Raw genomic sequence first — 26,263 nt, forward strand, 5'->3', positions numbered from 1 at the left:
ACAGTGGGGCTAGGTATGGCCATTGTCTCCAGGGAGGCCAGTGTGGCTCTATGGGTATGAAGTCAGGTAGGTAAAGTGAGCTAGGAAGGGAGTGGGTTAGGGAGAAATGCAAGAAATCATGGTTGAGACTTCTGAGACGACAAGAAAACAGCTTAAATCAGTGAAACAGTGACATAGGGAGGTGCGCAACTGATGATTCCTGTGAAAAGATGGAATATGGGTGAAGGGAATGGACCCTACTGTGGATTCCCAATTATAAGGATTGTGTCATCTCTTTCAATATTATTTTACTTTCATTCAGTTGCATGATATATTTATCTTAAATATGCAATAGAAATCGTGCATTCTGTGCTAAATCTATGCTGTATCTGACAGCATAAAATATGTGAACTCATACCTTACAGTTAAAAAAAAAATGTTAAATGAACTAGTAAATCAACCTATTACACGTTTGCCAATACAGTGCCTATAAGAATCTGTTTAGAGATTTGTACTGCATGCAATTTTACGTGAAAGAAAATGTGTACTTCTCAAAGCTGATCTTGATAGAACGCCCTGGTTCTGCTTCTATGACCCATTCACAGCTGAGAGAGTCTTTATAGTATCCAGGCCAACCAGGAGACAGGATGATACCACTCGGAGCTGAGAAGTGCCCACCACAAGGAGCTGTGGAAAGACATTCAGAAGGTATAATTTATTAAGAAATGCTTGAATCTATGCTTGGAATAATGTGGAAGGCAAAAAAAAATGATCTGATCTAATCTACATAACTTAATTACTACCTTAATAAAAAGAGCCATATTACTATGAATGTATTAATTATGGGGGCATAAGGGGGCTTTAGGAAGAACTTATTCTCTGCACATCATAAAAGCTACTGCAGATTAGATTTCCTCTACATAACCCCAATGATATGATATGCATCTCATAACTGTATTTATAACAGGGGCACGTAAAGTCAATAGGGAAGATTATACTGCCCATACTTATCATACATTAATGTTGTTCAGGTTTCCTGTAGCAAACCTGAAAGATTACATTTTTGTTAAATAAAGCTTCATTATCATAAACATGTTCAATATGAGGACACGGTGGTCATGTTATTCTGTCATTTATTCCCTATGTGACTGCTACTGCATTCTTTATTATAAAGCCCTGTTCTCTCATTTATCTATCCTAGCGGTCTTAAAACAGCGCTTAGAGTATGATCAGTGGCCATACTGTCTATAAATAAAGATCAAACAATGAAGCCGTGGTGCTGAAACATTATTGTAGCAATTCTCACCTTTACAATGTAATAACTGCCTCTCAGTCAGTGTCGAGCAGCAGATGTGAGCCCCTTTTATACTGCCATTCTCTGCTCTCCTGACCATATGAGAGGTGTTGCAACATAATCAAGCCCACACTGAGCACATAACCAGTGACTGACAGGAAGCTTGCAGAGAGATAGCTGGTCTGCTAAACTTTAGTCTGTATGCTAAGCTACTAGTGAGTTCTCACCCAGTGGCTGACACCTGCTGAAATCTCCTGCATAGGTACATACAGAGTGATATCTCAGTAACTGTCCTCCCATTTGCACGCCTCTCCGAACTGCAGTCAGGGTAATTACCTTCACACTTTGGGATGGGACCGCTCCACATCACCTTGCCATTGTCTAGCTCACAGGTGACAGTCTCTGCTCCCTGGGTCTTGATGAAGCCATCCTCACAGATGACCGAGATAGAGCTGCCCAGCTGGAAGTTGTCACCAAATCGACGGGCGTTAAGAGGAATCCCAGGATCTGGGCACTCGTTATGGCCAAATGCTGTTTGGAGGGAAGAAAAAAAAACAGCAAGGGAGAATAAGATCCCAAGGCAATTTTCATATGAGAAAAATATGTAAGTCAGTAAAAAGGTCCAATGCACCAAGAAAGTTCCTCAAATAACTGGCTTTGAACTAAAAAGTACTGTCTAAAGTCAGGTTTAAAGTACTAAACTACATGCATTGGAACACTTTGGCTTCAGCAAAGTGCTCAACATGATGTTACCATTGTGTGCGTGAATGTGGGTCTTACATTACGGAGTATTATTCAAACACACTGTGAAATAGACGTTCAGCCGAAACCATAAGCAAGTCTACAATTTACAATCCTGGCAATTTACAATGCTCTCACTTCTTGAAGACTGTCACTAAAGCATATTTCACCTATAATCAAATGCACATAATGTTCTTCTGTAAATGGTGCCAGTTGGAAAAAAAAGCTCTTTGAAACACAAAATACCGAAACAAGACTCTAGCAGCCTCTAACATTCCAGACACTTTCCCCACTAAGGGTGCTGTTTATTAATCTACTTAGAGCTATTGACCTCCTAGCTGTGTTTCACTTTTTTCAGAACTTTATGGAGCATACAATGGACCCTGAGGCAGATGGCTTGGAAGGCTGCTGCCCTCAGAGAACTCAAACAGCCTGTCTGACTGCCTGATGGATGTCTTGTGACAGGAAAGGCCTGCAAGAAGGACACAACGTTTGTCAAAACGAATACAGATTTAACAGTGCTCCATCACATTCCTGACAGCTCAACAGACAACACGGAGCAACGTGTCAGTCCATTGAAGAGGCCAGATCTTACAGTCCTTCCTAATGAGAGGAGCCTAATATGCTCAGTGCAAAAAAAAGAACAGCCTTCTTCTCTTGGAGGCTTTGATGGATCGCCGTGACATTTAACGTCTCCTTTAAGAAAGAGCATTAAGGAGTCACTGTGTAGATTAAATTCATGCATGCATGGAGCCAAGACCAAAGGAAGGGGGAGGAGGGCAACATTTGCTTTCTGCGCAAATGGATGTGAGATAAGGTGATGTCCTCTAGAGCGGTAAGATTTGACAGTTTTTAGTAGCATGTACTGGGAAAAATCTTGTTCAATAGTGCTTTGAAATGCTTTGGATGCTGGACATGATCAACAATGACTTTACATTCCATGACTCTGCAAAAGAAATGCCAGGTACCCTCTTTTGACCTTTTCTCCAGTAAAACTGTTTCAGAACACTACTGATGTGACTTGGAAAATGATAAGTGACACTATATTGTTGTTAATACATGGTAAAATTATAGTTAAGTCAACCTGCAACGATAAAGTAACTGCTTAAATTGCCTTTAGTCAAAAGGTCTTCCTAACTCACATTTTTTTTTTGCATTTCAGTTTGGTCAACAATACATTTTTTGTTTAGCCTCAAAAACATTAGTGAATCAGCCTAATAAACATTACTCAATTAGTTAATAATACGTACAATGTTTAGTTAAATGGTGGACAAAGACTTAACTAAATATGTACGAAAAAACTGCAGCTAATTTACTGCATTTTTGAAGGCTCAGCTCCATATTTATGCAGAATGCAGAAACTTTACATTTTGGCCTGAACTAAAACTTTTTTTGGCAGTGTAAGAAAATATTTTAACTTCTTTATATGGTTACTTCAACAGATATTAGGTATATACATTTTTTTACCTTTTATCACTGCTTGGAGATTCGTATTCTGAATTGTGAGGTAATACACAATGAAGAACATCACATGCACCTAAATGGCTTGTCACAACCACATGTACAGGTGTAGGAAGCCATAAAAGAGAGACGTACTGCTGTAGGTAATGTTGAAGCCTCTGCCAGACATGGAGTGGTCAGCTTGAAATTCTAGACGGAGAATGTTGCTGTTGCTGGTGAGGTGAGATGGCACTTCTGTTCCAGTGAAGCGACCTAACACAGCTGAGTCCAGCAGCTCTCCGTCCTTCACTGTCAGGATGTCATATGGAGCCTCCAAGTCAAAGTCATTGAAGGCCAGGTGGATGCGGCTGCCAGGCTCTGACAGAATCAGCCACACACAGTTGAGGTTGTTCCCATAGCCCTCTGGGTAGTCTGGAGAGAGGACTGTGCCCATAGGTGCGGTGAAGTTTGACAGACAAGGAACTGAAAAGGAAAAGGAAAAAAAAAAAAAAACAGAAGAAAACAGTCAAACTCTGGTAAAAGTTCTTCTTGAGAAGGATCTTTAGTAACATCTTGATGCAGGTCTCCAAGTGGTGTAAACAAAGATATGATTATGTTTTTGCTTTACTTTAGAGCATTAGAATCTTTACTGAAGGACGTTTTAGAGCTTTGCTGATGTACATTTTATATGCCCTAAAGTATCCATATAACTACCTCATCTAAAGAATTCATAGAAGTGAAATCACCTATTTTAAATTGCACCCATTGCTGACACAGCTATTCATCTTCAAATACAGCTTGTATAATCTAAAAAGAAATGCACTACCAATAGAATGGGTCAATATGGGGCAGCTGCACATTAGCCTAAGGTTACTTTGTACAGTGCCAAGTGCTGGCTAGGGGGGGCAGTATAAAGCTCCACAGCACTGAACTGTAGGGCGGTGGAGCTGCATTCTCTGGAGTGATGGAGCTCCATCCAATTCCTCTGGGATGCACTGGAGTGGTGTTTGTGATCCAGAACTAATCATCCAACATTGGTACATGACCTTAGTAATTCTCTTGTGGGTGAATGCAATCAGATCCTCACATAACATCTAGTGCAAACGGCTTACCAGAAGAGGAACAACTGTTACTGAAGTAAAAGCTTCAACTTAATACAGTTGAATACACACAAGTGTACACAAATATTGGACATGCAGGTGTCTACAAACTTACATACACACAGAGGATACATAAAACATATGTGCACCATAAAAGCCTTGTGGCTGCATAGTCTTTTTCATCATAGATAAAATCATCAAAATAAAGTGTGGATAAGAAAAGCAAGCAAGAAAGTGATGTTTAGAAAATACCAAAATCATTACTTTAACAGAACTTGCAGAAGCTCATAAACTGCAGGCAATTAGGTCCCACACTCTATCTGAAATATTAATGTTGCATATGCTGTGGATGGTCTACAGGCTATAAATAGGTCTGAACTGCTCACTACTCCAATTAGACATGGAAGGATTTTTGGCTCGGCAGTTTGCAGCAAAATAAACTCCAAGAAAAGTATGTACATACAGATGGTGTCATTATAAGTATACATTTTTAGCATGTGGCAGATAAGCCTATGAGCTATGTATTCCATTTGGAGACCTAGCAAAGTGCAAGCAAATGAAAAGAGTTTTGATCAGGGTTCTCTCTTACACAGAAAGAATAGAATAGAAGTTTATATATAAATAAAAATATATATAAAAAATATATATAAAGTTTACTCCATAGAAACAAGCCCTCAAACAGGCATCAATGCACTCATGTAATGTATGGTGTTCTTGAACAATGGTAGTCTTACATAAGAGCAAACATTTATTCTAATGTGGTAATACATCTCAGGATATTATCTACAGCATTTACTCACAGATGCAGATTGGGACATTGGCAGACCACTGGTTGTTGTTCTGGCAGGATATAGTCTTCTCTCCAATCAGCTCGAAGCCGAACTGGCACTCAAAGCGCAGTACATCACCATTAGAGAAGCCATCTCCTTCTCTCATGCCGTAGAGAGGCGTGCCTGGGTCCCCACAGCTCTCTTTGTCGATTTCTATGGGGAATTAATAAACCATGCAGTGAAGCAAACTGATTCAGAAGGAACGCTACATATATAGCAGCCATAAACAAAATAAAATAAATTAATGACATTGCTCCTATATAATTCATGGTATAGAATGCAGTTAATGCTGAAGTAGATTTAATCCCCTGAATTTTAAGGACCTCTACTTTCATTCCTCAATCTCCTAACTACAATACCTTCTTTACATATTCATAGTAATTACCAAATAATTTATATTTCCACAATGAATCATTTCGAGTCATTGCCGATTTCCATTTAAATTCCATTCCAACAGGAGGCCTGCAGTCCAAGTGGCTACAGTCCATATTTTACCACACTTAGTTCTTACTCCACAATGTGACTCACAAGGGGTGCCAACATTACAAAATGGTCTTTCAGTATTAAGCCATCACATGCCCACATGACCTAGCAACGACTTCAGTGCTTACAAGGCAAATGTTATAAATATAAAAGCAAATGTTTGACATTGATGCTTGTACTATACTGTATATTCCATTGGATACTGTGGCAAGCAGGTACAATACATTGTGTGGTTTGAGACTAAGAATGACTTCAATCAATCAGGGGGAGCATAATATGCTAAATTTTAATATAGAAAGAATAACTGGAATACGGAGCAAATAGATACAAAACAAATTTCAGATTTATTTAAAAGTAAATTCTTAATATTTGAAAAGCTTTAGAAGCGTGTGAGGAATGAAATTAATATATCCTGTAATATTTACTAATGATCTGGCCCTGCTTGTAAGCTAGATGACTGGAAAATTACAAACTCTTCCTTGAGTATTTTGACTCTAAGATGAAGTCTGATGAAGTTTTAGCAGTATCAGAGTGACTGAGGGAATGAAACTATTCTACCTTCTTCTTTAAATTAAAATCTAATTATAAACGGCAATGACAGTCCTGCAACATAATTATAATAATACACTCAAGGTTCGAGTTATTACATGAGCTACTGAGATCTATTACAGCATGAACCCAGATTGTATTATTGCACTGTTATAAAACAGATCCTATAAATAAGTCCCAGAAGTAAAATCTAATATAAAGTACACCCTGGATAAATGCATGTTCCGACATTGCTGCATAATGCATAAAGGTGGAAAAGAAAATCTTTGCATGGTTTGGAGACAAAACAGAGAACAGATTTGATGAACCTGTAGTATTAAAGCTGATTGCAGCACCACATTCAAAGCTGAACATTCATGGGATACTACTCATAGACTAAATTATATAACTCCTAACTAAAAAGTGTCATTACTGGCTTGCACATCACTGCTGCTGTGTAGGTAATTCTACCATAGTAACAAACATTTTACACTTTGCCATAGTCCACATTAAGATAGATAAGTAAATGTTACACTTCGAGGGTTAAATCAACAGATATCAAGCACTGCTCTCCCTCGACTGCTGAAGCATTAAAGAAGGCTCAAATTGCGGTTGCTGCACTAGTTAGATAAGGCTGACTACAGAAAGTATGAGGCAGAGCCAGTATGGTCGCAGCACAATGAGAAGCAAACCAGGCAAGACACACATCACACCCCTCCAGCACGAGCCTGACCCCGACTCACCCCACCTTGATAGCACCCAACATGGAGCCCTACAAGGAGCAGCGGGCTACAGAAGAGGGCAATACATCTTACTGGACACCTCGCGCAGCCGTTTCGAGATGAACGGTGAACCCCATCGTGCTCCTCATATGTATCCTCATATAAAACGAGGGGAGGAGGGGGAAGGAATAACTCCAGTAAATTATATTTAAGGCCAAATTAATGTTGGCGCTCATTGAGAGGTGGGGTGGGGGTGGTTTTTCTTAGGTGTAATGGAAGTCTGTGGCCAGTGCTTGATGTATGGCATTAATTTCCTGCATGACACAGTCTTTATGAGTGCCACAAAGCCTCGCTCTCTGGTTCAATCTGGAAGGAAGGCTGGGGAAGGTTAGGCCATATTTACTGCTTTGTGCTTTACAACAGTGGGAAAATAGAGAACAAATTGCCTGCAGAAAACCACAGCATCTGAATAATCTCGGACGACGCTATGCTTAACTGAAAGGTCAGCGTGTCTGCTGGGAATCTGTGACCCGCTCAACATGATGGGCATTCTGTGCTTGTGTGCCTCAGGACCTTACTAGCCTTAACCAAGGCAGCAGTGCTAGCAGGTCAACTGCTTTCTGTACAGTTGTGCACAAAGTGCAAATACATAAACACATAAGGTGCACAGCCTGCAAAGTCTGTACTGCAGGACCTGCACTGTTTTTCTTGCACAAATTAACGTGTAATACCATCCATGAATTGTAACCAACCAAGCTATAGCTGTGCTCATTAAATCACCCTTCATATAAAAGTCAGTAAACACGCTTTAATTTCAAACCACCCTTTAAAATACAGACAGGTGATTCATCTAGCTCTTCGGCTGGTCTCATGGACAATGGCCCACTTCAATAATTGTGTCTTCATGCGTCTCTTGGAAGACCTCGTTATCCCAAACTCAATTACCATCTGAGATTCAGCCCAACCATTCAGCATTTCTGAACTCACTCCAGTTGTAAAAAAACAAAACAAAAAACAAAACAAAGAGCTGTTCAAAGACAAAGCCATCGGAGTGGAATACACACGGGCAAGACACACCAGGCAGAGAAACATTATTATTCCAACAGCTCCATCCTAAAGCTTTTTTATACTTACTCAGAGTTTGTACAGTTTTAGGCATGAGAAGAACATTATTCTTAGCAGTCTAAGAAAGATTACTGCTTGATTCTGACCATAAAGCTGCTCCACGGTCTAAACATAAGGACCAATAGACCACAAAGACTATTTCACCTGGAACAATAAATAATACTAATACACTGCAAGTGATGGGCACAATTCACTGGCTAATGTAAAATCATATCCATGGAATCATGAAAAGCAAATACTGCATAACCAACAACAGAGAAATGTTTTTGATGTCAAGTGAGGCAAACCGTATTTCAAATTAATTAATACAGAATCATTTATTAATCCAACTAAGAAGCCCTGATGCATTTTCTTTTTTAATTAAAAAGACAAAAAAAGTTACATTAATGAATATATTTTACTACTTAAACTGCTGGCTTAGCATTTTGTTATTCTTCCCTTGGATTTATTCATCAATAAATAATAGGTAAGAATGATTAAGTTTTTACTTAATGGTAAGTCATAAAATCATTTAAAAATTAACACGTTTAAAGGTACTGTTTTATGATTGCTTTTTTGTAACATTTAGCAAGTGTTTCCTTGCAGTTTGCCCTGGTCCCCTGGTCTTATTGCACATTAGAAAGATGTCAGGTGTTATTACAGTGCCCAAACTCTGAAAATGGCAAATAGAAATCACATAATACTGTTCTAGCCATTTAGAAACATGGACCAGTCATGCTTGTGCACAGGACAGGGAAATGTGTAAACATTTGTAAAAGACTAAAAGTGCACAACATTAAATGTGTTTATAATTTATGAAATAAGACTTGTTATTGTGTCTGGTGTTATCATTTATGATTTATTTAAAATTGCATTTCAGAGATACATAGTGCAAAGGAAGCATGCCGTGCTGGAGTGGCAATGACAGAGATGTCATTCTTCCTAGTACACAGTAGAGCATCAACATGATTCTGAAGTTGTTATTCTGTCAGTAAGTCCAATTTCTACACAATGTTATTTGCTACTAAACTGCACAATATGTGCATTCACCAAGATCTCAGTAGTTCTTCAAATGAAAGTAATGCTGTGGTGTATATAATGTTTTCTGTACACATACACAGCCCTGCTTACTGTGTCCTGCTCAGGCTGATAATCATGTGAAAAGTGACCTTCAACTTATAGCATCAAATAAAATGTGTCAGCATGCTATCTAACGTAGAAATCTGCACTATTGTGTAAAATGGGGGTATTTGACAGATGATAGATTGGTCAGATCAGACAAACAGGACACTTATATAAAACTCTACCTGACTTCATATTCATAATATGGATTCCCGAAATGTATAGAAGTGTAAAAAGCATAAGACAAAAAAAATCCATGTATGACTGTGTCTGCTTTCCTAAATAAGCCTTTATTCCTAAATAAGATTTGCCACTTCTAAATATTTAAGAATTGACCTCTCATCAGGATTGGAAATGAGAGCCTGATGGATGCTTTGCTCAAAACCTACACACTGATTAAAAAAAAAAAAGAAAAGAAAGGAAAGAAACAAGGAAAAACTATTTTCTGGGGCTTAAAAATTGAGCTTATGAAAACCACTCTAAGCGGGAGAGGTAGAGGTTTTGATATAACTATTGCTATAAATAATACTAGACTACCAGGAGGAAAGTTCTGGAGAAATTTTAATGAACACAATGATGGATGTAAAACCACTTATTGCACATAAACATGTACTACTCTAATGGACAGCTAAATTTTAAATGTACAGGGTGTCTAAACGTTTTTTCAACAGTACTTTGTAAATATGATAGCTATTGCAATGTTTACATGTTTCAATTTATCTAAAACGATTTTTCCTTTTTCCTATGCTGTTTCTGATCACACTAACTGTGAACAGGATTGCCTACTGATTGCACTATGTTTTCTACAAACTCAGGATAAACCAGAAAATAATGTGATGAAAAGTTATTTTTTTGCACATTTTCAGCATTGAATACTGTGCCACTGTCTGGCCATTTTGTAGTAGTAAAGTCCACACAAAACTGGCTGCTGGTAGCTATATATACATTAATATTTGAACAGAATCTGCAAGAAATTGCACTTCCATTTATGTAAGCATCTGTAAGATACATACATACCATTGAGAGAAATGCATTTTGCATAAAGATGCATAAACTGTGCATTATTCCGTTTCTGTACAGAACATGCAGACTATGTCCTGTTTTCAAGTGTAAATGGTGTACAGAGCTGAGTACATCTGTCCTCTGAGTATGTATTTGAGCAAGTGTAAGACTGAACACATTTTAAAGTATGTCGTGCTTGGATAAGCTTGTGAGTCACAGGGGTATTACTATTTGTGTGAGCAATGGCTAATAAGAACCAATTTGGCTTGATCTCCTCAACAGTTACAGAGGAAACTCCCATATCTATTCTGAGTTTGCCTTTAAATAAGGAACATAAAGTTCAGTCTTCTCGTTACTTTTAAATGAAAGGCAAAGCAAGACTCTCCAGAGATCTATGTAATAGTGTTTAAAAAAGAAAGAAAAAAGTATAACCAATTGTGTGACTGCAGCCTCTCACTGTATTATCGTCTCTACTTTAACAACAAACATCTGGTGGGTTGAAAGGGACGATTCCTCTAGCCTGGTGCCAAATGGATTGTTTTTAGGGCAGAAGTGCAATGTTTATGGCATTTTCTTTTAAGTTTTACCTTCTGGCTCTGTCCTTTTATGTATGCTGTTTCATTTATGTTGTATATTCTCTACAATCCAAAATCAATCAATTTTCTCTTATCTAAATTAATGACTGACCCATGTCCAGCTTGAAGCTGATGATAGTCTGACCCAGATGTCCTCTGTCTCAGACCAGTTGCCTATCCTCCATTCTAGGCATCTGCTGTACTTCCCAAATATACGTTACATATCTGAGAAACCCTAATGTACCTGAACTTAAATACAGTGGTATAAAAAAGTTTGGGCAACCCTGATCTTTTTTTATGAATTTCCTTTATAAATCACAGGTTGTTCAGATAATAGGATGTACAAAAAGGGTGCAATAATTATTTAAACAAAATTAGGTAGATGCATACATTTAGGCACCCTTGTCGTTTTACTGATTTAAATACCTCTAGCACTAATTATTGGAACCCAAAATTTGTTTGGTAAGCTCACTGACCTATGTCCTACATACACATGTGAATGCAATTATAAGAAATGGTTAAATACACCAATTGCAAGTTTGTTTTCCTCTTTGAATTCTCTCTGAGTACTGGCAAAATTGCAGCCTTAAAACACAACTCTCAAAGGACCTGAACACAAAGACTGTTCAACATCATGGTTTAGGTGAAGGACACAAAAAGTTCAGATATTTCAGCTGTCAGAAAAATGGAAAACAACAGGCACAGTTCTAGTTCAGACCCAGGCAGGGCAAAAAAAATCTCAGATAAGCAGAGGAGAAGGATGGTGAGAACAGTCATACTCAACCCACAGATCAGCTTCAAAGACCTACATCACCATCTTGCTGCAGATGGAGTCATTGTGCCTTGTTCAGCTATTCTGTGCACTTTGCACAAGGAGAGGCTGTAGAGTAATGCAGAAGAAGACTTTTCTGTGCACACGCCACAAACCGACTGATGTAACTGATGATTTATTAGTGTTTATTACAGTTTATAACTGTGGTTTTGATCAGACAGATTCTATAAAATCTGGAACCACAAAAAATGTATTTTTTTTTCCATGTTACTCCTTTAAGCATCTTAGTGAGCATCATAAAAAGCAATATTCGTGCATTATTTCAATGCCAGTGTGTTTACATCTTATAATATTATAAGATGTCTGCATACAAAAAACTGTAAATTACTTTTTTTCCCCCCAAATAGCTTCTCTCTGGAATTTCATAAAGCAATCTGTTGCATTGTTGTAATTTTCCGGTGTTGTACTCAATAGTGTTCTCTTGACTCTCTCACTCTCTCTCTCCCCCTCCCTTCCTTCCACTCATTACCCCGAATGGCACACTGTTCATCACACTGACGTTAATTTATTACTAAACCTTGAGGCAGGAGAGATAATCAAAGATATGGGTTTTGTAGGGACTCCTGCTTCCATGGAGTGTATGCAGCACATGTTCGATGAATGAATTCTGCTTCCTGCAGCCGCGGCTTTGACCCAGACCAATGGTATGAAATGTGAATGGCTGGGCTTTATTCTCAATGCTGGATATCTGTCAAAAGCTGTTGCATGAATATACAGCATGTTCTGCATATATATATATATATATATATATATATATATATATATATATATATATATATATATATAATTTCTAGATAGTTGACCTCTGCTGTTGTGATTGAGCTCACCTGTGGGTGGATACAGAAATATTTGCCTCCATTCACTTCTGCAGTCAGAAGAAGTGTGATGAACAAATCACTCTCTTTCCCGAACCATTTGATTGCATCTGGTCTGTGCACCAAGCTGATTGTTTGAACAACACTTTCTCATTTCTTTCTCACTGTGTCATTCCCTCTCTCTCTCTCAAGGTCTCTGGGTGCTAAGATTTTTTTTTCTACTTGTTTGCTATTGCGAGCATGAAGTTGTTTCTAAACTCACAGCACTTTGACTTTAAAGCTAAGGATAAAAAGTTATTCTTTCTCACCAGCCTATGTTCTGATAAAACACTGCAGATCTAAAATAAACACCACTGCAACTTAGATGATTCTTCCGTTAACCTTGTTTAGTCTGAAAAGTCAGTTAGTGCATGTGCACATGCATGTACAGAATTACTTTTTCTTCATTTCTTCTTACATTGCTTTTATTAGTTTGTACTCTTTTTTCCAGAAGACATCCAGTTCTGAGATATGCTTGGATTGTCTTGCTGCAGAGCCTAAGTCACGTCCAAATATGTGTCTATGATGTTTCAGCAAGAGGACTTTAAGGAACCTTCAAAAACCCTAAATCGTTGTATATTTAAATGTAGTTCAAAGTGGTTTTGTGGTACATTAGGTTTATTATCCTGTTGTAGGACCATCCTCTTTTTAGCTTCATTCTATTTAAAGATGAACTGATGTTTACATCCAGGATTTCTTGGTATATTGTGGAATCCATTTTCCACCTCAACTTCTGCAATACTTCCAATGCTTCTGGTGGCAACTCCAATACACGTTATGAAAATACCAACAATGATTTTGGGGTCAAACATGCCTGAAGACCCTTCTTTTAATCTAACGTCCAATAAATATCATCTCTACTTTGTTTCACGCTAAAGACATGTTCTAAACTAGCAAATGAATTACAGATAAAACCTATTCTTCACTGTTGCCAATGTGTGTGTTTTTTTAGTTCTATTTCAACATAATTCATCCACATGATCAAAACTCGAATGGCTTCTGATGATATTCTGTAGCACGTCAATCAATTTGGGATATAGTTGCAGGTAAGGTTTTTTTTTTTTTTCTCCTTCAAGATATTTTCGCAAACAATATTGGATATTGAAACTGTGTTCCAACCATACAAATTGTTGTCAAGTCATTTTAGATCTTTGGACAGTTGTAGAGAAGTACTCCTTTTTGAAGAGTGTAGTACAATGTAGAAGTCAAAAATGTCTGTGTTTTACTGTCCTTTCCTACATTTATTATCACTTATCTGTACATTTTCAATTATTGCACCAGAGAGAAGTAGCCTAATAGTATTACATTATACTAAACAACCCTATATTATTACATTGACAATGTATGTTAAATTATATGGATTACAGTTATAAATGGTCCCTTCCCGTCACAGTAAGTGGATCTTCAAAACACTGACTGAGCAAATTCTCTCAGAAGTCTAGCTTGTAAGAACTAATACAGGATAACTTTTCACACATCTCCTACCTTTGTAGTTTATCTTGAAACCTATGGAGCCCACGCTTTCATCAGACTGGAGGTGGAGCCACATCTGATGAGTCATGCTGACGATGAGGTCAGGAACAAAACTACCTGTCAGGCTGAGTGAACAGAGACAGAAGTTATATGCCAGATCTAGTCCTGTATAAACACAGAACAGTTACATGACCACATACACTTGATAAACCTAAAGTGGACCACACAGAGTCCATGTTTTATCTAATCTATATAATAAATTTCTTCAGAGTCTGAATTAGCAAAATTTCTTTCTTAAAAACATAACTGGTTGTTTGCTTCCAACTAAGCAGTGGGCAGGAGAACAGTTCATAAACTCTAAGCTCATAATGCACTACATAATGCTAGCGTCCTAACAGAGGGCAGGACTGAGGTACTCACACTTGCAGGATTGTTCGGGGATCTCCCACTTCTCCTCCATCTCCAATGGTTAGAGTGTCATATCCCAGCTCCAGGTCAAACTCTTCAAAGTTAATCTGAATCACCTGTGAATACAAACGAAGCAAACTGCTCAGTGACATGACCTCAAACGAAGCTAAAACAGAATTCTAGCATTTTTAAAAAATGCTATGTTAAAAAAAAGACAGTCTGTATTGCGTTTTCTATATTAACAATATTTCTACATTAAGCCACGGGAGACTACTTTTTGTGTGTGAATGTATTTTATTTTTTTTCTTCTTAGAACTGGTATAAGACTCCTGATAAGTCCAGATAGTTAAGAGTCTACATTCATTTCAAGGACATTCTTGTTCAGTAACAGTTCAGTAAGCTAATATAATTGCCAACATTTATCAAATGACATACCGATACAAGATTTAAACAGTGCTCTCCTGAGAGTACAGTCACACATTAGTATTTTCCATGTACAACTGCTTATGTCTATAAAGACATCAGTAAATGACTGTACTGTAATTTGGGCTGCACCAGTCAAGCTCTTCAGAACACTGGAAAGTGAAAAGTTCTCTTTGTAATTAGAGGTTGTGTGAGGACATTTTCCGATTTATCTCATGCACTGTCCCCCAGCACACCGCCGGCATCTTCCATTTCCTTCTCTCTTCCCCTGCTTGTCTCTGATGGGGAACTCAACCATATGGTGAGCAACAAAGAACAGAGTATTTGCTGCCTATCTAGTTATAGCCATTAAAAATCAATGGATATCAACAGAGTCATGGAAAAGTAGTTATATAAAAGACAGATTTTTGTTAATTGATTTAATCAAAGAGCAAAAGCAATAATTAAGATGTTAAACTTAAACTATTGGCAGGTTTGAACTTTTCACTGTCCCCCCAAGCTGGAGGTTTTCATTAACTGCCAAATGAAAGAACATGATTTCTGATTAGCTAATATGGACAGCTATTTTCAACACAGTTTCATACTGCAAGGACTCAAATATCCAGTGAAGTGAACCAGGAAGAAGCTGGCCTGCTCCTGTCATAAGGATTAGCCCTGGGAGCCAAGTTATGGCATGGTGGACAGTAATTAAGCCAGTGGAGCACAGTATTGAATGGCAAAGCAATGGACCAACCAAGCAGAATTATGACTTCTCAATAAAGTAGCCAGGCCTATGAAAAATGCCCATGTGTGGAGAATGAGTTTGAGTCAGAGAGATGGAGCGAGACAGCATGGGGTGGCCATTTAGGCAGGCTATAGCATTATTAACTCAGCAGAGAACAACTTTTAAAACCAACTGATGTGTCCAGAAATGGACCTTTGTGTCTGTTCATGAGTAAGAAGAGGGCAGTTCACACACGGGTAATAAATCTCACGATCATAAAAACTCAATGGGCCCAACATGCACTTGTCATAGAGGGTACAGGTGGCATGGCACCTCTGAATAATAATTTAACCTGTGCTTTTACTTTCAACAAATTCAAACAGAGTGCAGACACCCAAGCCGCACTGCCCAACCTACTTCCTGTGAAATGATCAAATGTGGAGCTCAGCAGCCCCTTGCTCTCACACACACACACACACACGAAAGGGGATGTGATCAAGTGCCTTCTCAATGGTGGAACACATAAGCAGGGTTTCTGCCTCCCCCAGGGCTATCCATATTTTCATTTCCTTTAGATTAAGCTCACAGAAATGGGATCCGTGATCACCCCCAGCCAACTGCTCCACCTGCCACACATTCAGCTGCTGGAATTTACAATCACACTCCAGCTCAGAGCTGGACTGCTGCAGGAGAACTGGTTAAATCTAAAGCCTGATATGTGGGCAAGCACTGTATACTGACCGGAACACAACATGGGTGGAAATGAAGAATGCACTTAAGGTGTTTCAAGGCATAAATATTAAGCTAAATATTTGAAAAATCACACAAAAAAACATGGCTCTGAACATCGGCAGTCTACAAAAACTGCACATGAATCTTCAAACCAAACAGCATGAAAGATTAGGGGTATACCATGTGTGTATTTTTTGTTCACAAAATAGTGCAGTGAATTTCAAAACTGGCAGTACGTTTCTGGACACACCTACAAAAGGTCAGAAACCTACAGTGTACTATGTTGTAGTGATTAAAGCACATTTTCAGGCACAGCTCATTAATTCTGTGTACAGTTCTAGTGCTTATGCATGTGTTATGGGGTCTTTTTGGGAATGGGTCCAAATTGCCTGAAAAAAAAATCATGCTACATTAACCTACATTAAAGTTAAAAGTGCTTTTCCCTTCTGCATTAAGATTAACATTTGGAAATACAAAATGTCTTTATGCTATAGGACTTTTCTCCTTGGACCTAAACAATACATACTGACAATCAGTGCTCTGCCATGATGCGTTTGCTTTGTGTGCCACACACTCTGCATTAGTGAAAAAGGGCTGTTTTAACAGCTGTCCACCCGCAGAGCAGCCTTAACACTATCACATCCTCCCTCCAGCTCAACAGCTATTGCTCACAGCAGCCTGTCAAACGCCACTGACACTGATGAGGAAAAGTCTGTGATCCGAAGTGGACAGTACCCCCTGCTCATTCCCAACACTGTTTTTTTTTTTTTTTTTACACCAGAAGCCACTTAGCAGCTCGGATAAACAAAAGATGCATAAAAGTATACTGAATCAAAGTTACTCACATCAAACACACACGACTCTTTATTCACCCTTGTTATTCCATATTTAGAAGCGCAGAGTTTAAAGCACTAAAATATGTCTTTGATAGAAGGGATGACAGAAATATTTACATGATTTTAATCTGCTGCACCAGGGGGATATAAACACTTTGAAACTCCATATTCAATTTACTGTTTTCATTTCAAAGCAGACGTATGTGGCTTCTTTTGTTCCATCCCTCCAGGAAGTCATTAAGGCATTTTTGTTAGATGCAATGAATTCATTTGACCCCCACTGGTTTCATCTGTCAATCATGTGACACAGTTGGAGACAATGAGCAGTCCATATGTTTACAGAGACTAAATAATGCCTTTAAAATGAACCATGGCAAGGTTTACAACTAGGTGTGGAATGCAACATCAAACATGGTGGTAAAGTACAGTTAGATGGCGCTGACGTTTAATTCAGTATAAACTCTCAAGCCATGCATTCAAATATATGCCAGAATCATGCTATGCTTAATAATATTACAGTCAACTGGCTGCTATATTCTAGGCTATATGTGCAAGACACATCTTCTGGATGCACTGGAACACATCATCCCTGATGTAACCTGGGGTCGCTGGGTGTTTCGGGTCTTTTAATATCAGAGCCTCGCCCCAGCGACACAGCTGAATCAGACAAAAGATTGCATCCCAGCAGAAACCGCTCATAGATCAGTTCTCGTTATCCACAGCCACCTTGTGGCATTTCCTGTGGCTTTACATGCGGATTGGACAGCCCTCTTCTCATTCACTCATTTTAGGCCCAGTTAGTTGAGAACTTTGCAGAGTAAGCGTCCAGCGAAACCTCTATAACTCACTTCTTCTAGCTCATAGTAAGCCTTCCATTTGCCTCTGGCATCTGCTCATCTTAGGGCACTGTGAGTTTGGGCACAATAATCCATTCTGTTGCTTCAGAGATAATGATTATGTCTGGCTAGAGTAATGTTATGGCAATATCCTGGGGACACTTCAGCTGCTTGCCCAGGTCGGTTTGCAGGCTGTTTGGAGCAGACCTGACCTTGTTTTATGCTGTCAACAGGGTTCCTCTCCAGCTTTGACAAAGGCAAGTCTTGTCTTTTAAGCAAGATGGTGTTTCACAAAGATGATGGCATTGCCTATTCTTTCTGCCACCGCCTTCAGCACTTGGTAATGATGCCAGTGGTAGTGACCTTCTGCAAGGGCCTTTGGATAGCTACTCAGCAGGTTTTGTATGAATCCCCTTCCAGAGCATAGCTGCATATCTGGTGTCTCACTCTTGCCCTACACGTGAAGGTTGGTTGGGCTTGGTAGGACATCATATACAGCCTGGACAAGGAAACAGACACACTGGACTCATTCATGCATGATGCTTGTCCAGATGACTTTAGGCTGTAGAATCCTCTCAAACTCTGTCCATGCCTCTTGCTGCCTGAGCCCCACTGCCTTACCTGCTTTTGCTTCCCGTCTGCTCGGACCACTTCCTGGATTAGATGATTTCTTTCCTTCCATTGGGTCTTGCCCAATTGGGTCTTTGAGAATAGGTCAAAGCCAGCTTATCCAACGTCTGCACCAACTTCTTTGCCACTTCCACTACTCTTTCCTTTACACTCTCCACTTCCTCCCTGTTCTCACCTCAATTCTGGCTGCTGACACTTTCTGGCCCGGGAGTCTTGTGCGAAAAAATTCAGTGAAACCACTAAAAGGGAGTTGTAAGATGTTGCTGGTCCTGTATAGGGCATTACTACTGAGGCTGCCCAACTATTTATTGAGAAAGCCGGTGATTCTCTTCTCTAGGGAATTCTCTAGGTAAACCAGCAGAGGCCACAGAACACAGAGTATGGTGGAGTGCTGGTAGATCCAAGCCTTGAATCTGCCTGGGATGCCTGATTTGAGTCAACTTTCCAACTGTTTGTTGAACTTCTGAATGGCAGAGATGATTCAAACTGCTTCCCTAGACTCTTCACTGGTTGGCTGACTTGGCTGATATGTGACCTGTTACTATCTCTTTTTCCAGCCGATGCCAATATCAACCCGAAGTTGCTGTAAGAACCCAGGGTCAGGTCCTTGACTGCACTGGGGACATGGTGGCAGTGTAGTGCAAGATTAACCAGTCTGTGTGGAACAGATTCCTATGCATTGGCCAAATCCAGCCACAGCACACATAAATCGCATCTGTTTGCATAGCATGTGCACTCAGAAACCAGGAACTCCAGGTATGTCACCCTTCACTGAGGGATCAAACTCTATGAGTCTCCAGCAAACAGAGCTAAAGATCACCCAACAGTGAGTGAATTTGACTGATACTGTACATTTTTTTTTCACTTTAGGAAGCCACTCTTCCTCTGTGTACCTCTATTGGTCGCCAACTCTCCCTGTAAAGAATATTGTCTCAGCCAAGCAAAAAAGTTTTTTATTCAAACTTTACTTAATAATTTGAATCTGGCTGTTGTCCATTAGACTTTGCCAACATTTTGGACCAATATAAATGCTCCAAAATGACTTGAGCAGTTTGCAAGTTTGATCCTGTTTAAAAAAAAAAAAAAAAAAAAAAACACTTTAAAATCACATTAAGACACTAATGAAACCTAACACTGTCTTCACAGGGTTAATTATGTAAAGAAGACAATAAGTTAGATGGCAGATTCCCCATTAAACTTTACTAGGCTTTTAAATTCTCATTATAATATGAAAGAAAATTACTGGGTGATAACATTGCAATGACTTGAAGTGTTTTGTAGCTTCATGCTTTAATTAGAAGCAGATCTAGTGTCAGTTAGATTATTTATATCCTTTTTTGACCAGGGTAAATTCTGGAGTGTGTCCTTTATGTAAGCAAAGACAGAAGACAGGCTTATGGAGTAAATAAATCAATTTTAAAAGTTATACTTGTAATGTATTTTAACTTGTACCTGCTAGAGCTACTATTGCTATCACCCTTATGTCCAACATCTCATGCTCAAAACTTTCCACCGGTTAATAATCCAAGGTCAAGAGGACACCTCTAAGCTCTTTTTCATGGAGGACCTGCTTTTTCATGTTAACCTGTGCAAGCTGAGTCCCATCCTTCTTTGGGATAACGCATTCCTAATAGGGGGAGGGGTGTCCACTCTAATTGAATGGTCGCATTAAAGGATCACAGAGACAGCTGACCTTAGCTGCTCCTTTGAGGGTAATGTTCCTTCTAAGCATCTGTCTCCAATGAGCAAGACCAATGAGGTGACAGCACTGCATTCCCTTTGAGATAAACCTGTGTGCACTTCATGGGTTAAAGCCCCTACAAACCCCTAAAAGCACACAAGCGAAGGAAGCTTCGGGTGATTATACCAGCCATTACCCTTTTCTTCTCTTTCTTGGCAGGAAGGAGAAGAACAAGACTAGGCTAATAAATGGTCACCTTGAAGGAAATCTAGGTGCTCTAGGTCTTCTGAAAAGCTTGCAGGATAAAGCAATGCTGTGTTCATATTAAATGAACCAGAAATGGCTCTGTTTATTTTCTCACAGAGTACTGTATTTTCTGCATATGGAAAACTATGACTCAGTATGTTCCTTTTTGAGCAGAGATCTGCTGCCTTCAGGGAAAACTCAGCCTACTCACAAGCTGTATTTACAGTAACTTATATAACCCAAATGTAAATTGAAGCCAAGTGAGCTCTTAAAAGTCACAAGGAATTATTTGATTTACTTTATTTTTTTATATAATTAATAGGGCTGGACCTGAATATTCACATATGCGCTTGTCGAATAGGTATTTGTTTTCTTTTTTTGGTATTCGGATATTCAGGAGCTCCACCTCACTCTAACATCACACTTCTGTTCAGGTTAATGGAGGTAAAAGAGAGGCAAAATTCAGAGAAGCTCAGCTGTTTGAAAGCATTTCAAATTGAGTGTAGACAAGACAAAGGCAGTGTGCCAAAAATGTGATATTCAACTAGCATATCATGGTGCACATCAAGCTTGAGGAACCATCTAAATGTGGCAAGTAATATTTCTTGATGGTGTAAAAAAAAAAAAAAAAAAAAAAAAAAAAAAAAAAAAAAAGTTTCCTGCTAGCAAACTTATCTTTAATAGTGTCTGCCATGCACTGCCATGATGCAGCTGCTTCTGTCTGATATTACAATTAATGTTATACAAGTTAAAAACTTGCAGGCACTTCGAAACGGATTTATATTTTAAAATGTAAGGGGTAATATGGCAACAGTAGGGTCTAAATCAGTTACAAAAAGCCTAGCCTACAAGAATAATGTCTGAATGAATGTCCTCTAATCTAATCTAATCTAATCTAACATGGATTTTATATTGAGCCTATAGCCCAGGATGAAAACACAGACTATTTTCTTGAGCCTTAGGCCCACCCGGCCGAGGAAAGGGTGGGATTTTTTTTTCCCAGGGGGTCCGTGGAAAATTTTGCAGTGGATTAAGGGGTCCGCGAATTGCATTTTTTTTCGTACTTTAATTTGTTTTTAATCTGTCTTTAAAACAAAGACAAAAAACGCTAATTGGGCCAGCCCTAATAATTATGCAGTATGTACCTTATATACTGAGTTATACAATCTTTACTTTTTCATGCATCTCACAGATACACAGCACCTGTTTCAATACATTGCAAAAGGACTCCTCTATTAAAGTCCTGGAATGCTGTAGTCCTGCAGTTATTAAACTCTCATAACTCTCAACACCACCACTATTTAGGCCCAGTCTTTATTTATGTAGATATCTTTAAATACATATATTTTGTCTGCATTTTTCTCTTGTGTACAAACAAAAATGCTGTCACGAAAAACAGAGGTTTTAAAAAAAATGCTCTACAAGGTGGGGTTTTCTAAAACTTGCCAGGGTGTTGAGTTTTTAGTGGAATATTTAATTGCTCTGCTCATGGCCTTTCTTTACTGGATTCTGCTTTTTGGTTCTGGTAAATACACCAGGAAAACAGATCCAGCACACTGGCATGAATCTTCCTATTTACACATACATTACTACTTGGTTTTTCCTTACTTCTGTAAAGTTGTTATTTTAGAGATGCCCATTATTACTCAACTCACTGTAGTGAAGGGCAGTTGTTTTCTAAAAGCTAATCTCCCAATAAAGCAAAGGCTTCATAGCTGGCATTTACATATACAGTTCTGTCACAAAAAAAATATATTTTAAACACAATATGAGATTATAAAAACAACTATTCACAAATAAATAAAAAGTGAAAGGAACCTGCTTTCAGAATAAGGTTACTGATTTTCTGGCTAGAATAGCGGTTTTAAAACTGTGGGTCATGACCTACTGCTGGGTCCCAGTGTGTGCACCTCTGCTGCTTCCAAAGCGCTTGTGTTAGCAATGTGGCCTTTCACACAGGCACGCTCAGGGACATCTTCCTGCTGGAAGCGTGCGCTCGTGTAAAAGGCCACTTAGAGACAATTTTTGCAAGTTGCCGAGAGCTTCCTGCTACTAGAGTCATGTGAAAAATATAGTTGCTCTCTAGTGAATGGATATTTCCTAGTAACACATCACCGACCATTATGCTGAGAGTGTAATGCAAAAAAAATGTGTTTTTTACTTTTTGACATAATTAGGATCTGGCTGTCCTTCTGTACATTGTGAAAAGACAAATAGAGAGAGAGAAAGGGAGAGAGAGAAATAGAGAGATAGTAATGTTAAAAACAACTGTAAATTACAACATATTTATTACAAATAACACCATCACTTATGGATAAAAATATCTCACTTAATACAAAGAGTGCAATAATATATACAAATAAAATGTAGAAATCTACACATAGTATATCACTGTAAATCCCTTTGAATAGAAAATGCAGTGCAACGATTAATGAATGCATCAAAATGACCAGGACTACAATCCCTTTAGAAAGACTTCCATTTAAAGGTTTCTCCTGCTTCTGTATAATTTCCAGTTTGGATATAGTTGGCACATTTGCCAACTGACCATTTTTTTTACATATATTATGATTGCTTGTTAATGTAGTGCAGCTGTCTAATGTAGCAGGGTTACAGAATGACCTGTATGAATGATTACAGTCTTCTTCAGGGATAATGATAACATTTAAATATCTTATCTTAGATTTATCTCTGACCCCAGCATATATTTTTAGTGCATCAGTGGAGCAGGCAGTGGAACATAGGCCTTCACTAAATATAGTAAACATATGAGTCCAGAGGGCTGTAACACACAGAATGTGTAAAGCAACTCAGCTCCTTTATCATTCAACTGTCACAAAGCAAAGTGACCTATTTGAAGAATGACCCATCTGTAAAAGCAACTACAAACTTCTGATAAATATGAGCCAGTACATACAGCCTGACCCCATCGCTGTGAGCACAGGCGCAGCACAAGGCTATAGTATCCTAGACAGCTGAGCAAAATACAAGCTGTAGGCTTTGCAAGATGCAAGTTTTTGAGATCAAATACTAGATATCAAAAATACAGGTGAAAGTAAACAAATGGCAATTATTATTAACTTTTTTGATGTTCCATGCAAAATATATCACACTCAAGCAGAGAAATACATTTTGTTAAATGAACATGGATGGACAGACAGACAGTGATCACTACCAGTCATACTTAAATATTCTAAAATGTCAAAAGTTATAAGATAGAAAGATGTAAATTGATCTGGTAAACTGTACACGGGCCAGAGTAAGCATGGCAAAGCAAAGCAATTTAAAAAAGGGGCAAGGGGTCAAAAACATTTGTATGGACAAAAAAAAAGATGTGAAGGTATAAAATTGCACTGGATGCTGACGGAAATGTTGTTAAAAGTGCCGGCAAGTGGTTGAGGACATTTAGGAAACAGGAGCAAAAGTCAAGCCCTAGACTACTTTGTAATGCATGCTTCTTTAGCATCTGTGTCACTGTTCCTCTATAATAGTCCCTCATAGATGCTGTACTTTAAGTTTATAGTCTAAGACTAATTAAACTATAAATTACCACTGTGCTTATGACACTGTTGAGGTTCCAGCAATATCGAGGATTTACAAAGACCCCAACTGCTGTATGGTTTACTCTGTATAACATTTGTATGTACACACTACTCAGGCACCTGGATTGGCCTGAGAAATCACTATCACACATCAGAGCCCTTTCAGTCTGAACCAGTGACCCTTCAGTCCCCATCAGGGCTGCAGAAGAGTTAAGTACTAATGTCTTCAAATTGAATTAGGCCTTGACACCCTCCAGTTCTCTCTCACCAAGGTTAAAGCAGGGAGCGCAATATAAATAAATTGGTGCACTAAAATTGTGTCTGCCAAAAATAAATGAAGCAATAATGTTCTCTGCTGTAAGCAGCCATTAGCCATCCCTCACTTGAAGGAGGGCAGAGACATCTGGCAACATTGTAGAAGGTCCATTTTAATGCAATCACTTTCGGGTCTCCTTAAGTGCTCCTTTTCCGTCAGAGATCATACAATTGCTGCAATGACGATCCGTGTCTGCAATGGAGTAATGCTGGTATCAACAAAATCATATTCAATCCACAAAAGATACATTATGGCAAATGGCAATCGCTTCTGTTCAGAAGGAGATGCCAATTATTTCTAAACCTGGCATTGAGCCTTGAACTAGCATGCAATAATTCATCAATTTGAATTAAAGCACAACATGACTCAGAAGCTGAGGTTACACTACACTGAACAATTATATTGATAATTTAATGTGTGACTATTGCTTTTCTGGTCCAACAGCTTCTCTAAAACAGAATTCCCAAAGTGCCGTTTCATTATCAGCATTTCATACAGTTCATACAAGCAGTACCACCAGCCCCTCAATTATGTGCCAGGTGTACCGGCTGTCTCAGTGTTTTAGGCATTTTTTTATAACAAAAATGTCACCTTCTCAAGGGAGGCGCCTACAAACACTCTGATTTATTGAAAACAATGTGCCAAAGACAAGGCTGCTGAAAAACAAAAACAAGTTTCTCTACTTGAGCTGGCACAGTCCCAGACCTTTCAAAGTACTGCGAGGGGAGGTGGGCCGTGGGAGGACATGGAGAACATCTCTTTGGCCCACAAGGCTTTCATGCTACCTTCCATCCATCACACGATGCCGAGGTGTCTAGACAATTTTATAACAGGCTTCAGAACATTTAGCTGCTTTGCGCCATGAAGAATTTACTGCCAATTCCAACCTTGGAGCAATGATCCTGGCAGGTGTTTGGGGAATGGAAAGGTGAATGGGCAAAAGTAGGGGGTGTGAGGAATCTAACCAGACATCTTCAGAAATTGATTCAGAATGCGTCTCACACAACCGGATGTTAAATGTTTGTTTGTACTTCATCGCAGGCTTCTTAGCTAGATAGTATGTGTTGGGAAGATATGTCTGTCAGTTCCAAATTTGGTTTAATATTTGTAGCTCTAGATGGAGAAATTATATGCTATTGCATTTGAAATAGTTTTATAGACATTTTACAACTGGCTTCTGAACTGCGTTGATTTGTGTGCTGTGTCATCAAGAAACAATTTCTAATTTCAGTGTAGGGGTGATTATCCTTACCCTGGCTAAAGTTTGGAAAATTAACGGGTGAATTTGCAGAAGCAGAGGATGTGAGAATTCTATACAGGCATTTTCATATATATAACAGCATACTGTTTAACTCAGTGTAACTTGGATTCCAGTCATCTCCTCTAACCTATTATAAGACTTCTTTATAGACTTTGTCATAATAGGCTTGTGAAGATTAAGCTGATTTGTGTCTTGAAGAAGTGACTGCCAATTCCAACCTTCAAGCAATGATTCTTGCCCTGATTGGAGTTTGGGAAATTGAAGGGTGAATGGGCAGAAGTAGAGTGTGGGAGAAATTCAACTGGGTGTATTTTCTTTTTTTAACATACATCTGACTCAGTGTAATGTGGCCTCCAGAAGGCGCCTCGCGCAACTGGATATAAAACTTCTTTATGGACTTTGGTGCAGACAGGTGCGGAGAAGGTCAATGGAAGCCACTTACTAAGCAGGTGAAATGGTTTGTTCTCGTAGATTTATTACCCAGGAGTATCACTCAAGCATTTTTGTCTCTCCGAGAGTCAAACTCGAAGGCCTTGGCTGTAAGGCTGACCGGAGTGGATTTGCTGGGGG

At 38.8% G+C, this 26,263-nt stretch overlaps 1 protein-coding gene across 5 annotated transcripts in view; it reads right to left on the reverse strand.

The window, feature by feature from the left end:
• Positions 1 to 26,263, reverse strand: part of csmd3b (CUB and Sushi multiple domains 3b) — a 524,461-nt gene that overhangs the window by 192,452 nt on the left and 305,746 nt on the right. For all 5 annotated transcript variants that reach the window (XM_022683312.2, XM_049475470.1, XM_022683311.2 and 2 more), the window contains 6 exons: positions 14,500 to 14,603; positions 14,092 to 14,204; positions 5,355 to 5,537; positions 3,611 to 3,937; positions 1,610 to 1,804; positions 528 to 666 (listed from right to left, as the gene is read on the reverse strand). In XM_022683312.2, the coding sequence (XP_022539033.2) occupies positions 528 to 666; positions 1,610 to 1,804; positions 3,611 to 3,937; positions 5,355 to 5,537; positions 14,092 to 14,204; positions 14,500 to 14,603 (1,061 nt within the window). The remainder of the gene's footprint in view (positions 1 to 527; positions 667 to 1,609; positions 1,805 to 3,610; positions 3,938 to 5,354; positions 5,538 to 14,091; positions 14,205 to 14,499; positions 14,604 to 26,263) is intronic.

The sequence above is a fragment of the Astyanax mexicanus genome, chromosome 3 (assembly GCF_023375975.1).
Source record: "Astyanax mexicanus isolate ESR-SI-001 chromosome 3, AstMex3_surface, whole genome shotgun sequence".
Classification (NCBI taxonomy): Eukaryota; Metazoa; Chordata; class Actinopteri; order Characiformes; family Acestrorhamphidae; genus Astyanax; species Astyanax mexicanus.